Here is a 12,866-nt window from a genome sequence, read left to right on the forward strand (position 1 = left end):
CTCCGAAAGCTTGTGATTTTCAAATAAAAGTTGGACTATAACCTGGTGGTGTAAGATTCCTTACATTTATCAACCCCAGTCCATCACCGGCATCTCCACATCGTAGACAAGATAGTTACAGGAATAGAAAAGTAAAACCAGAATACTACTTTAAGTTGAATTGCAAGAATGGGGGAGGGAGGGCAACAGGCTCAAATCAGTAAGAGGTAAATTTAATAGCAGGAAGCAATTCTTGACAGCGATCATCACATGGAATAGTCTTGCAGTGAGATAGCAAGGGAATGCTATTAAGTGTGGCTATCGCAGTAGCCATTGCACAAATAAAAGGTGCACTTGGTTACTGCACACTGTGGCATGATTTAAATCAACTCACCATGTGAAGAATCTTGTTGCAGGCCCACATCCCTATGGGTATAGCATGTTGGACCATTGTGGCCCTGGACCAAAACAAAAGTTAAACTTATTTACAACCACACTAACTGGCCACCATCAGCTCTTTTACACCAAGCAGTAAGCTAATGAAGTACTTTACTACACAGTAGTATATAGTTTACACATGTACTATATTAAACCAATTCAAGGAAGTGAGGAAAATGTTTAAAACCTGCAATATTAGCGTGTGCTTATGTACTGTGTCCACGTCTTTCCTCAGACTACACTGGTTTCAGCAAGCCCATCTGATTACTGTATCATGCTTTAACAATCTACTTGCAAATTCTAACCAGCTGATCGAATTTACTTTATTTTCTAAAACCAGCTATGCTCAGATAAATTTAAAAACATCAGCTAATCAGAATGAAAGATTAAGTTTACTGAACCCTCCCAAAATACACAAAATTAGGAACCATTAAGTTGATATTTGTATTTGTTTAATGAGTTTCAATGAAACAAATGGCATTTAATGGTGGATTAAAAATAACTTTCTAGACAAAGGAGATGTGGTATCCACAAACAATACATCTAATACAGAACACTTCAGTAACTAGCAAATATTCCCTCAACAGGTAAGGAACATTATTTGCTTTGTAGAAAGCCAATAGCCTTGTTACCAGCTGTCCTGTATTTGTTAGATAAGCACACGAGAAATTTTAAAAATCATACTTATGACATTCCATGAAAAAGTGTGTTTGCGAATGATTAGAACAAGTTTTGTGTCCCCCTCTGCTAGTTTAAAACACAGATTGCTAGGATTCCAATTCATATTGCAGCAAACACAATGACAAAACTAACCTGTTCTAAGCACTGATATTATTGAAGACACCATTTAAACCTTCAAAAATATCTGAGCTCCACACAAGTGTTAATTTTGAACTTTATTCTGTCGTTTATATCCAGCTGGATATTCTAATGCAACAGGAATCAGCTATTACTATATACTGCCAAAAAAACAAGGTAGCCATTTTATAACTTGTGACCTTAATTTGTAATACTCAGGGAAGGTATCAAGGCAAAACTGTAAAAGAATTTGAGATGGGAAAGTGTTTAAAACAGGATTAATTAGATTGTAGGAAAGCTTTCCTCGCAAAACACATGCACACACAAAAACAAACATGCTTTACTATCACCTAAGACTTGCCCAAACTTAGCCCACTCATATCCTACTCTTCATCTCTTCCTGCAGCAGGATTAGCTGACATACCACTTTTGGAAAGCATAAAGTTCACACTTTGTTCTGGTGATCTTTGCTCACAGCAATGTCATTTAGTACATCTCACTCCATTCTAGAAATTAATATCCTCCATTTTTGCTTTTTCTATAGTAAACTTTGAGATTAGTCAAAGGAATGGGAGATTCAAGTGGAGAGATGTGTGCTCAATCACAAACCAAGAGATTTCACTCATTCTTGACCCAAGTAGTTCAGAGGACTTTTTCTTTTATCTTCCATGAAACTGTTGGCAAAGTATGTACAATGTAAAATTATTGTTGAATGGAAGGCACTGTTCCTAACCACTGGTTATAATGAAAGACTTTCTGGTAGTGAAATTTTATTTAAAACTAGGGATTTAAACTAACTTGAATGAAATGAGTCATAACCACAGGCTGAAAACAGACTGTACTCTGATTAAAAAGGTGACTTCAGAATCAGTCCAGCATAATGCAACTGATACCATCAGGGGAACTAGAACTTTAGAAGACAGATGGGAAGATACTAGGTTTTGACTGGACAAGCGTCTCTAAATGATTGTGTTGATACACTGACAGACCATACTTATTTGAAAGTTCTCATCTCCCCCCCCCACCCAAAGAAGTGACTGAATAGCCCCAGATTGTGACGACTACACTTAATTTCATGATGAATCTTTGTCAAACTCAATAGGATTTCCTAACCATCTCAAATCCCAATGACCACAGTCAAAGTTCTGTCCTCATTAGTTGCCTCTAGCTACACCCAGTTATGTCACTGAAGACCAAAAACTGATCGTACTCAGTTCAGTTGTGACTAGATGAAATTTGCAGCAATTTTGAATCACTAAAGTTTGTATCTTTGTCTAAATTGATTTTAAGCACAAGTACATCTTATAACCATTTGATTTCAATTGTAAAATGCACCCAAATAATGCAACTGTTTTAGCTATTAAAAATGCCTGCAACTTGAGGGAAAAAAAACTGAAAGCATTTGTGTAAATTATACTAAATTGCATATTACATATGTAACTACATGGCAAGGTTTCAGAAAGTTGTAAATAAGCTTCATAGTTCACTTCCAAGAACTTACAGCACTGCTTCCCTGTATAATGAGTTAAGTATACCACAGAAATGTGAAGGCATGTGGTCATGACTAGGAGGTACATAACTGCATTTTGGAACCCCCATATTATACATAGTAACCATCTTTTATAAAAACACTAATACTGGCTTCATTTGAGTGTGTCCTTAATGCTGACAACTCTAGAATGCTAAGACATTTTTACCATCTAGCTGTTTTCATAAGGCCACTCCAGATGTATTAACAGAAGTCAACTAAATCACAAGTAGGTAATAAAACTGAGGCAAACACAAGCACATGCAAGACTGATACAGGTTACAAATCAATTTTCAAACAGGATTTCACAACCCCAATTAATACTAAGTGTTTAAACCAAAATAGGATATAAAGGAGATGTCTAGTTTAGGTCAATTTTTATTATTTTTTTTTTACTAAGCTTGTTAGCACTACACAGGGCAAGAAATGTACAAAGAGCAAGGTAAAAGTTGCACTTTTTGGTTAGGTATGCTTAAAAAAAAATCATTGGAATTCATTCTTCTAACTGCTGAACAAAGTTATTCCAACACATTTTGTGAAAACAGAATTGTCATAACACAATGATGGGTCATATAATGCCACTGTTTGTCCTTGTATATTTGTAACCTGTTAACGAGGATCCCTATATACTGTAGTCTGGATTCAGAATATCAACACAAACAGCTGGATTTTGAGTTCTCTCTGATTGGGTATTCAAATTAAGAGTCCTGCACAAGCCAAATTTTTCCAAATAGACCAGTTTCTGAAACTCAGCCCATGATCTAATCCATCTTCTGATCATATACATACTGTACTTGAAATACAGTACTGTTCAATGTTATACTGGCCAATACATTTACAATTAAACAGCGGGAGTTAGAAGCATTTTAAATTGAAAAGTGCCATTTGAGCAACTATCTTTAAAGAGGCAGCTCAAACAATCTTGCAGAGATATCCAACTACCAAAAGTTGGTAAATAAGATTGAAAGCCAATTTAAAATTGGTGGTGCAACAGGTAAAAAGTTATCATCTCACTATTGTTTAAACAAACTCTACAAAACTGGGTTTAGAACAAGAGCACAAGAAAAAAAATTTAAGGCTGCCATTCAGTCCATTTTGACCAAAATACAATTTGAAAAAAAAGACAGCCTTGTACCATTTCACAAACAACTTTGTTGGTTTTTCATTTTCAGGAGATAAATTTAGAACAAACAAATCCCTGACACAAACAACCCCCTCCAAGTGTCTAATTTGAAACCAAAAATTAACATCGGTATAGTGATTCCCACATGTATGCAATTCATATATGGTCTTGCCGGTGAACCATGAATGGTTATATTCTTGGCCCAGTCCACTTCAGACCACCTGTGGGTTTTATGCCCCGTTTTCAGGTCTCTAATTCAAACTTTGAAACCAATGACTGGATTAGATATGCACACCCCCCTTATTGTCAAGTAACAGATGTTTGCAGCTGACAGGTAACACAATGCTCCACTGAATAAAAAAATAAAATCTATTCTACAAGAAATGGAGATTTCTGCAGTATTACTGTAGCGCACTGTATTTTTCAGATCAATGCAGAGAAACTGAAATTTCGACTTTAATGATGTTCAAAATTCAGACTAATCACTTGTGACAGAACTTTAATCCTTTCAAAAGGTTTGCACGGTAACAATCCCATAGTCAGTTCCACTTCTTAAAGGCAGATTAACAACTGTTGCTTGGTATTCAGCTTCTTGAACTGGAAATAAATGGCAGGTTATTCTCACAGTAGCAGAGTTAGCAGTGGAAAGTAGACAAATCTCTGTACTGATAGCACATTGACTGGTAAAGTCAGATTTTTTTTGTTTTTTTTGTTTCATTTTTACAAGAGGTAGGGTGGGCCAGCGGTGAAGAGTTAAAATCCCTCAAGTAGAAGGTGGGTAAAACATGGCACCAAAATTAGTTCTCATAAGTACAGCAGCTGACTTGAGAGGTGAAAGCCAACACCCAATCACAAAATGCTTCAGGACACATCTGTAAGAAAAAAAAGTTACTGTCACAGTATGCACTAGAGAGAAAAAAAAAACAGGAACACTGCATTTTGTTGACCCATTAAAAAAGTCCTAAATTCAGCAAAGTACCAAGTTATCCAATTAAAAAAGTTACTTCAATTCACTATGCAAATTAACAGATTAACGTTAAAGCAGTCAAGACACTACATTACACTTAGGGAAGTTGAATTTTCCAATGTTATGCAAAGACAAAACGCATTGAGGCAACATTAGAACTTCATTGCAACAATTAATAGAATTGCCTAACAGCAAGTACATGCACAGGGTCATTACAGAAATTAACCACAGTTTTTTTTAAGAAAGCAATGGCATGGAGCTTTCATCCTTTATTATATCAATTAAAATTTTGGAATTTATTAAAACCAAATTGACCCAATTCCATAATTTTTCAGCTAAATCCATTCATTAACACTCATTTTGCTAAGAAAAAAAGATATATATTCCCTCCTTATCTGATCTCAGTTCTTACAGCAGTAATTTATACTGGGCTAGTCCAACAGATGTCAGCTGCCCTCTAGTACCTCAAATCAGTCATTCTTCACACATAAGCTATGGACAGCGAGTGCTGCCAGGTTATTCAAAGGGAACCGGTCAAACCCACTGCACGAGACCCTCCAGAAATATTTTGTTCAACAGGGGTCACTGCATAACTATCAAAAGCAAATAGCACCCCACCCTCCACTTTCCTAGTCTGTGCAAGTCAAGGCCAATTGCAGTAACCGGACTGTCACTCTCAGCAGAGATCCAATTATCCAGAACAGAGTAGGAGTCTTCCTGATCAGCACAAGACTGGTGGGAGCTACAGTTTAGATTGTTCCCTCTGCTTTCTTTCAATGATTTAGTCCTGGGGTGTTAGGAGTCAGTCATTCACTCAAATGTTCATAAAGACCACCTACTTCCACCTCATTGCTCGCCTCAGCCCATCTGCTGCTGAAACTCATCCATGCACGAGTCACCTCCAGGCTTGACTATTCTAATGCTTTCCTGGCCTACCTTCCATCCATTACCATCTCTAAACTTCAGCTCATTGAAAACTCTGCTGCCCATATCCTACTCTGCACCAAGTCCCACTTACCCATCACTGCTGTCCTTGCTGATCTACATGGGCTCCTGGTTTCCAACACCTCAAAATTAAATTCTCATCCTAGTGCTTAAATCCCTTCATGGCCTTGCCCTGCCCCCATCCCTAACCACTTGCAGCCCTATAACCATCACCAGAACTTTGTTCCTCCAAACCTGGCCTCTTGTGCATGCACCCCCTTATCCCACCATGTGGCCACACCTTTAGCCACTTAGACCCATGCTCTGGAATACCTCCCTAAACTGTCTGCCTCTGCATCTTCCTCTCCCCCTTTAAAAGGCCCTCCTTAAAACCACCGGGTGAATTTTCAGGTGCCCCACCATTCAAAAACGAGGCAGTAGTGCCCAAAAATAGTGGGCAATGAACTACTGCCCTGTTGCTGTGGCAATGCCCCATCCAATCTCGACCATACTTTTCAAATATCTCCTCTGGCTCAGTGCCTATTTTTGTCTGATTTAGCCAGTATGGTGAATTAGGGGCTATATAAATGTAAGTTGTTTGCATGACCAGATCACCAGTTAATGAAGCTACAGTGAGGTGACAGGCAATACCGGAACTGCATGTTTCAACATTTCCCCCCCCCCCCCCCCCACACTATAAATGCGGTTAGTGTTTATCATTCAGTTTAACCATCAGAACTAAAGCCTTTTCTGTATCCTTTGTTAAATTTTAATTTTTTTGTTTTCAATGTTTCTGTTTTGAGGATTTGTCACCAGTGACATTTAGTATTTCAAACTGTATAAAAGATGAACTGATTCAAAACTCATTGAGTATGCAAAACTGTTGGGTTAAGCTTTTATATTGGCAATTTTTTTGTTACTTGATTAACAGAGGTATATAGAAATTAGCACATGACTATTTGGTTGCAATTGTACCACACGTACCAATTCACAACTGGTCCACGTTTCAAGTATACAGAGATCGCATAAACTGACTAGAATTTTCCTGCCACTCAGAATTCAAGAATTCTTTCAGCAATTCCAAACCCATTTCCAGGCTCAGTTCAAACTACAGACATTGTCACTCATTCATGTGCATATTATACAAAAAGCAAGCAAAAACCCAAGAATTTTTGCTAAACATTCAGGGTTATACACAAACAAAATACTTGATGGCTATATCATAATATTGATGTTTATACACCCAGACTCAGATTAAGGCTATGCTGCCACTTGTGGCTTGGAAAATGGAGTTGAAACCTCCAGGCTGAACTGCTGCTGTTTTGATGCACAATAGAGTTAAGATTGCCAATGTAGCTCAGTGGCTATACAGTCACTGGTGTTATTACAAATGGGAAACCACTTTGCTGCAGCCTTTTGACTTAGCAGTGGTTACTTTAATTGTGGAAACTGGCCTTAGCAATTGTGTATACACTAAACAAGCTAGTGGATGACATATGCTCCGACCAAATGTCTATGCCAAGACCAAATCACTGAAGTAAAGCGGAGGCTGAAATCTAAACTGTAGTGACCCATTAGCTTACAAGAAAATGGACTTAGTTGTGCAGATCAAGGTCCCCTACCCCATGCTGAGCAAATGAATCATTGCTTGGAGTGACAATATGGCCTTGACTTACCTGGGCTAAGAATGTGAATTTAATTTGGCTTGACTGTGATTTCCTCTATTTGACTAAAGACACTCATTTCAAATCATACCTAATGTCAACTGTTTACCGGAATATACCAAATTTCCTAAAATTTGTGAAATAGTCTGCTTTAAAGTAAAATTGTTACAAGTTGTGTCTTTCGAATTCTGCAGTCATATCCTGGTCATCCATTTACTTTGCCACCAGCAGCAAAGTTGCAAGATGAACAAAGCAGGTGCATACCAACAAGAGTTCTGGTCAACACTCTGGTGGCAGCACCACACTACACCTTTGCAGTTACTGGTCTATATGAAGTCATCCTTAGCTATCAAGAACATATAGGTGGCCATTTTTCTTGCAAGTTTGAGCACAAAGAGATCTGTTAATGTTGGGAAATTGAACAATCACTACCAAATTAGGTATAGCATGGCTAAATGCAAAGTTTTCACTGCTCAGTCCCATGGTATCACAGTCCAAACCTCTGAAGTGCACCACACACTTGTGTGAAATTTCCCCACTTCTCACGTCCGCTATCCTCTACCCTAAATGAGATTGGCAATTGAGAGCCAATTAGTATGAAATCAGTGACATTCAGATTACCCAAACTCCCACATTATGTCCTGTCCCACCAACAGGACAGACCCCAATAGAGATGGGGGCACAGTGGTATGCAAAATCCAGGCTTGGGCTCATAAATGGCAAGTAACATTCGTGCCAGACAAGTGCCAGGCAATGACCATCTCCAACAAGAGAAAGTCTAACCACCTCCCCTTGACATTCAACTGCATTACCATCGCCGAATCCCCCACCATCAACATCCTGGGGGGTCACCACTGACCAGAAACTTAACTGGACCAGCCACATAAATACTGTGGCTACAAGAGCAGGTCAGAGGCTGGGTATTCTGTGGCAAGTGACTCACCTCCTGACTCCCCATAGCCTTTCCACCATCTACAAGGAACAAGTCAGGAATGTGATGGAATACTCTCCAATTGCCTGAATGAGTGCAGCTCCAACAACACTCAAGAAGCTCGACACCATCCAGGACAAAGCAGCCCGCTTGATTGCCACCCCATCCACCACCCTAAATATTCACTCCCTTCACCACTGGCGCACAGTGGCTGCAGTGTGTACCATCCACAGGATGCACTGCAGCAACTCGCCAAGGCTTCTTCGACAGCACCTCCCAAACCCACGACCTCTACCACCTAGAAGGACAAGAACAGCAGGTACATGGGAACACCACCTGCACGTTCCCCTCCAAGTCACACACCATCCCGACTTGGAAATATATCGCCGTTCCTTCATCGTCGCTGGGTCAAAATCCTGGAACTCCCTTCCTAACAGCACTGTGGGAGAACCTTCACTACACGGACTGCAGTGGTTCAAGAAGGCGGCTCACCACCACCTTCTCAAGGGCAATTAGGGATGGGTAATAAATGCCGGCCCTCGCCAGCGACGCCCACATCCCATGAAAAATCGGGGAGTGGACTGGAAGTCCTCAACATTGACTTCAAATTCCAAGTCTCAGTTTCAGGTCAAATATGAGCAAGGAAACCTTCTGCTGATTTCTACCTCCCTCAGCAGATGAGCTGTACTCCACATTGAACATCACTTGGAGGAAGCCCTGAGGGTAGCAAGGGCAAAAAATGGACATTGAAGCCCCCCCCCAGAGTACATCACGAGTGTGGCTTGGTAGTACCACCACGAGGGAATAATCTACTTGACCTTGTCCTCACCTTGTCGCTGATGTGTCTTTGCATGACAGCCTTGGTATTAGTGGCCATTGCACATCCAAGTGGAGACCAAGTCCCTTCTTCACACTAAAGACACCCTCCATTGTATCATGTGGGATTACCACCATGCTAAGTGGGATAGATTAAGAACAGATCTAACGGCACAAAACTGGCATCCATGAGGTGTTGTGGACCACCAGCAGCAGAATTGTATATGACCACAACCTGTAACCTCATGGCCCAGCATATCCGTCACTCCTCTAACATCAAGCCAGGTGACCAACCCTAGTTCAAAAGGGAATGTGGAACAGCATGCCTGGAGTACCAGGCCTACCTGAAAATGAAGCACCAACCTGGTGAATCTACAACACAGGACTACATGCATGGTAAACAGCAAAAACAGCACACTAAGACAGAGCCAAGCTATCCCACAACTAACTGATCTGGTCAGAGCTCTGCAACCTTGCTACATCCAGTCGTGAATGGTGGTAGACAATTAAGCAACTAACAGGAGAAGGCGGCTCCATGACCTTCCCCATCCTTAACGATGGCAGAGCCCACTATGTGAGTGCAAAGGCTGAATCATTTGCAACAATCTTCAGCCAGAAGTGCCAAGTAGATGATCCTTTTTGGCCTCTGCCTGAGGTCCTCACCATCACAGAACAACTTGCATTTATAAGCCAGTCTTCAGCCAATTTGATTCACTACATGTGACATTTGAAAACAGCTGGACATAAAGGCTATATGCCCTGATAACATCTCTGCTTTACTGAAGACTTAAGCTCCAGAACTAGCTGTGCCCCTAGCTAAGCTGTTTAAGTACAGCTATAGCACTAACATGTACCCAATGTGGAAAATTGCCCAGGTATACCCTGTCTACAAAGAGCAGGATAAGTCTAATCCAGCCAGTCACCATCCTATGAGTCTACTCCCAATTTTCAAAGTAATGGAAGTTGTCGTCAAAAGTGCTATCAAGCAGCACTTGCTCAATAATAACCTGCTCACTGATGCTCAGCTTCGGTTCTGCCAGGATCACTGCTCCAGTCCTGGCTCAAACATGGAAATGAGCTGAACTCCAAAGCGGTGGTGAAAGTGACTGCCCTTGATATCAAGGTAGCATTCAACAGAGTGTGGCATCAAGGAACCCTGGTAAAACAAGTCAATGGAGATCAGGGGGGAAATTAATCAGTGGCTGGAGTCATACTTGGCACAAAGGAAAATGGATGTGGTTGGAGGCCAACTGTAGCCCCAGGACATCACCACAAGAGTTCCTCAAGGCAATGTCCTAGGCCCAATTATCTCCACCTGCGTCATCAATGATCTTCCCTCCTTCATGAACTCCGAAGTGGGACTGTTTGCTATTGATTGCAATGTTCAGCTCCATTCATCCATCCTCAGATAATGAAGCGGTCATGCAGCAAGACCTGGACAACATCCAGGCTTGGACTGATAAATGGCAAGTAACATTCGCACCACACAAGTGCCAGGTAGTGACCATCTCCAACGAGAGAACCTAACCACCTCCCCTTGGCAGTCAGTCAATGGCATTATCAACATCCAAGGGGGTCACCATTCACCAGAAACTTAATTGGAGCAAAGTTAATTGGAATAGCCATGGCTACTACAGCAGGTCAGAAGCTGGGTATTCTGTGGCAAGTGGCTCATGTCCTGACACACCAAAAGCCTCTCCACCGACTTCATAGCACAAATCAGGAGTGTGCTGGAATATTCTTCACTTGCCTGGATGGGTGCAGCTGAAAAAAGGCTCAAGCTTGACACCCATCCAGGACAAAGCAGTTCACTTGATTAGCACTTCACACTCTAGCCTAAACATCCACCCCCTGCACCACGGCAGCAATATGTAACATCTACAGGATGCATTGCAGCAACTCGCCAAAGCTTCTTCGGCGGCACCTTCCAAACCTCCACCCCCGAAAAGAACAAGGGCAGCAGGTGCATAGGAACACCAACTCCAAGTCATACACCACCCTGACGGCATCTCATATTTCCTTCATCATTGCTGGGAAAATCCTGGGACTCCCTACCTGACAGCATTGTAGGAGCATCTTCACCACATGGACTGCAAGGATTTAAGGAGATGGCCCACTACCACCTTACCAAGGGCAACTAGGGATGGGCAATAAATATCAGCCTTGCCAATGACACCCATGTCCCAAGAATGAATGGTTTTAAAAATCACAAGATTTTTACACCCACCACAATGAACAGAGTTTTGCACTCCAGTCCTGGCTAGGTTTAACCACAAGTCTAGAGGTGAAAGACCAGTGTCTAAACCAATGCACTTAGTGCACATCGCTAAGGATCTTCATAATTGGACATACGTATTTGAAGTCAGAACTGGCTGCTATACAAACCATGGGACAGAATAAATAGGAATATCTGTAGCGCACTGGGACCAGGAGTTGGTAAGCAGTTTATATTGCTGGTAAGGAATATAAATGTATTCAATTGCTTTTAATCTTTCAAACAATTAGGAAAGGGAAACTGAAAAGCAAGCCTGGATCCACAATGGTCAAATCCATATTATGCGAATCTGATCAGCAGAAACTTCATATTTAGAGTCTAATTGACTGCCAAAAATGGTTAGATGCAAGTCTGATTGCTCTTCTTTCCATTATGCCCCCCAAAAAAGTCTCCAATCCAGTTAGGAATTCTGAAGTCTACAAGTTCACACTTACAGCTGGCAGGTCGTTCTCCATATCGTCTCATAATCTGGTCGTGTGTGAATTTCACAAAAGCATCATATTGTTCTGAAAAAGGAAAGCAGATTATTCTATTTCAAATAACTATCCAACTTAACTCTGATGTTTCAAGAATACATTTGAAGTTTGTTCCAAAAAAAATTCTTTGACACAACCCTATGTTCTACACAATAAATAGGTTAAGTTTGTAAGGGTCTTTGTATTAGCAGTTATGCTTTTTTCACTAGCAGAGGTCATCATGGCACAGTTTGTGAAGTGTTTTACTAGACCAGGTTTGCTTTGTACCCCACAATTTAAAGAATATTAACAATTTTTCACCACGTGCTACTTTGACCTGCATCATACCCATGTATACAAGGCTTAAATTCACAGGGATGAATGTTAAGTGTTCTCCACACCAGAGATCAGTTCACATTGAGCAGTTGTTCTTAAAATGGTTGACAAGGCCTGTCCAAGTGTGGCTTGGAGGACCGGAATTGACTTTTTTTGAACCTGATTGACACTGCAGTGGTTCCTCCCAATTGGCTAGGGTCCACATCAATCACAACACGCTCCTCTCCCCAGCAGAGGTACGCACACATTTTAAATGTTTTCTCTAGGAGCACTAGGTAACAAGTGAGGTGGGCAACTGCAGAGATAGAACTCAAAGAGGGAGCAATTCATAGAATCACACAGCACAGAAGGCAGCCATTCGAACAAGCTATCTAATTAGCCCCACTCACCTGCCCTTTCCCCATAGCCCTGCAAAATTTTTCCTTCAAGTATTTATCCAATTCCCTTTTGAGTTTTTTGAATTTGCTTCCACCACCCTTTCAGGCAGTGCGTTCCAGATCGTAACTCACTGCCTAAAAGATTTCCTCATCTCCTTTTGCCAATTACCTTAAATCTGTGTCCTCTCTACCAACCCTTCTGCCACTGGAAAGTTTCTCCTCCTTTACTCTATCAAAACCCTTAATGATCTTGAA

The 12,866-nt window shown here is 41.0% G+C and overlaps 1 protein-coding gene across 1 annotated transcript in view; it reads right to left on the reverse strand.

Annotated features, from left to right (window-relative positions):
• Nucleotides 1-852: 852 nt before the first annotated feature.
• akirin1 (akirin 1) overlaps nt 853-12,866 on the reverse strand; it is a 30,600-nt gene continuing 18,586 nt past the window's right edge. The window contains exons 4-5 of the mRNA XM_068006482.1: nt 11,878-11,949; nt 853-4,738 (exon numbers count right to left, since the gene is read on the reverse strand). Of these exons, the coding sequence (XP_067862583.1) occupies nt 4,728-4,738; nt 11,878-11,949 (83 nt within the window). The 3' untranslated portion in view covers nt 853-4,727. The remainder of the gene's footprint in view (nt 4,739-11,877; nt 11,950-12,866) is intronic.

The sequence above is a fragment of the Heptranchias perlo genome, chromosome 26 (genome assembly GCF_035084215.1).
Source record: "Heptranchias perlo isolate sHepPer1 chromosome 26, sHepPer1.hap1, whole genome shotgun sequence".
Lineage (NCBI taxonomy): Eukaryota > Metazoa > Chordata > Chondrichthyes > Hexanchiformes > Hexanchidae > Heptranchias > Heptranchias perlo.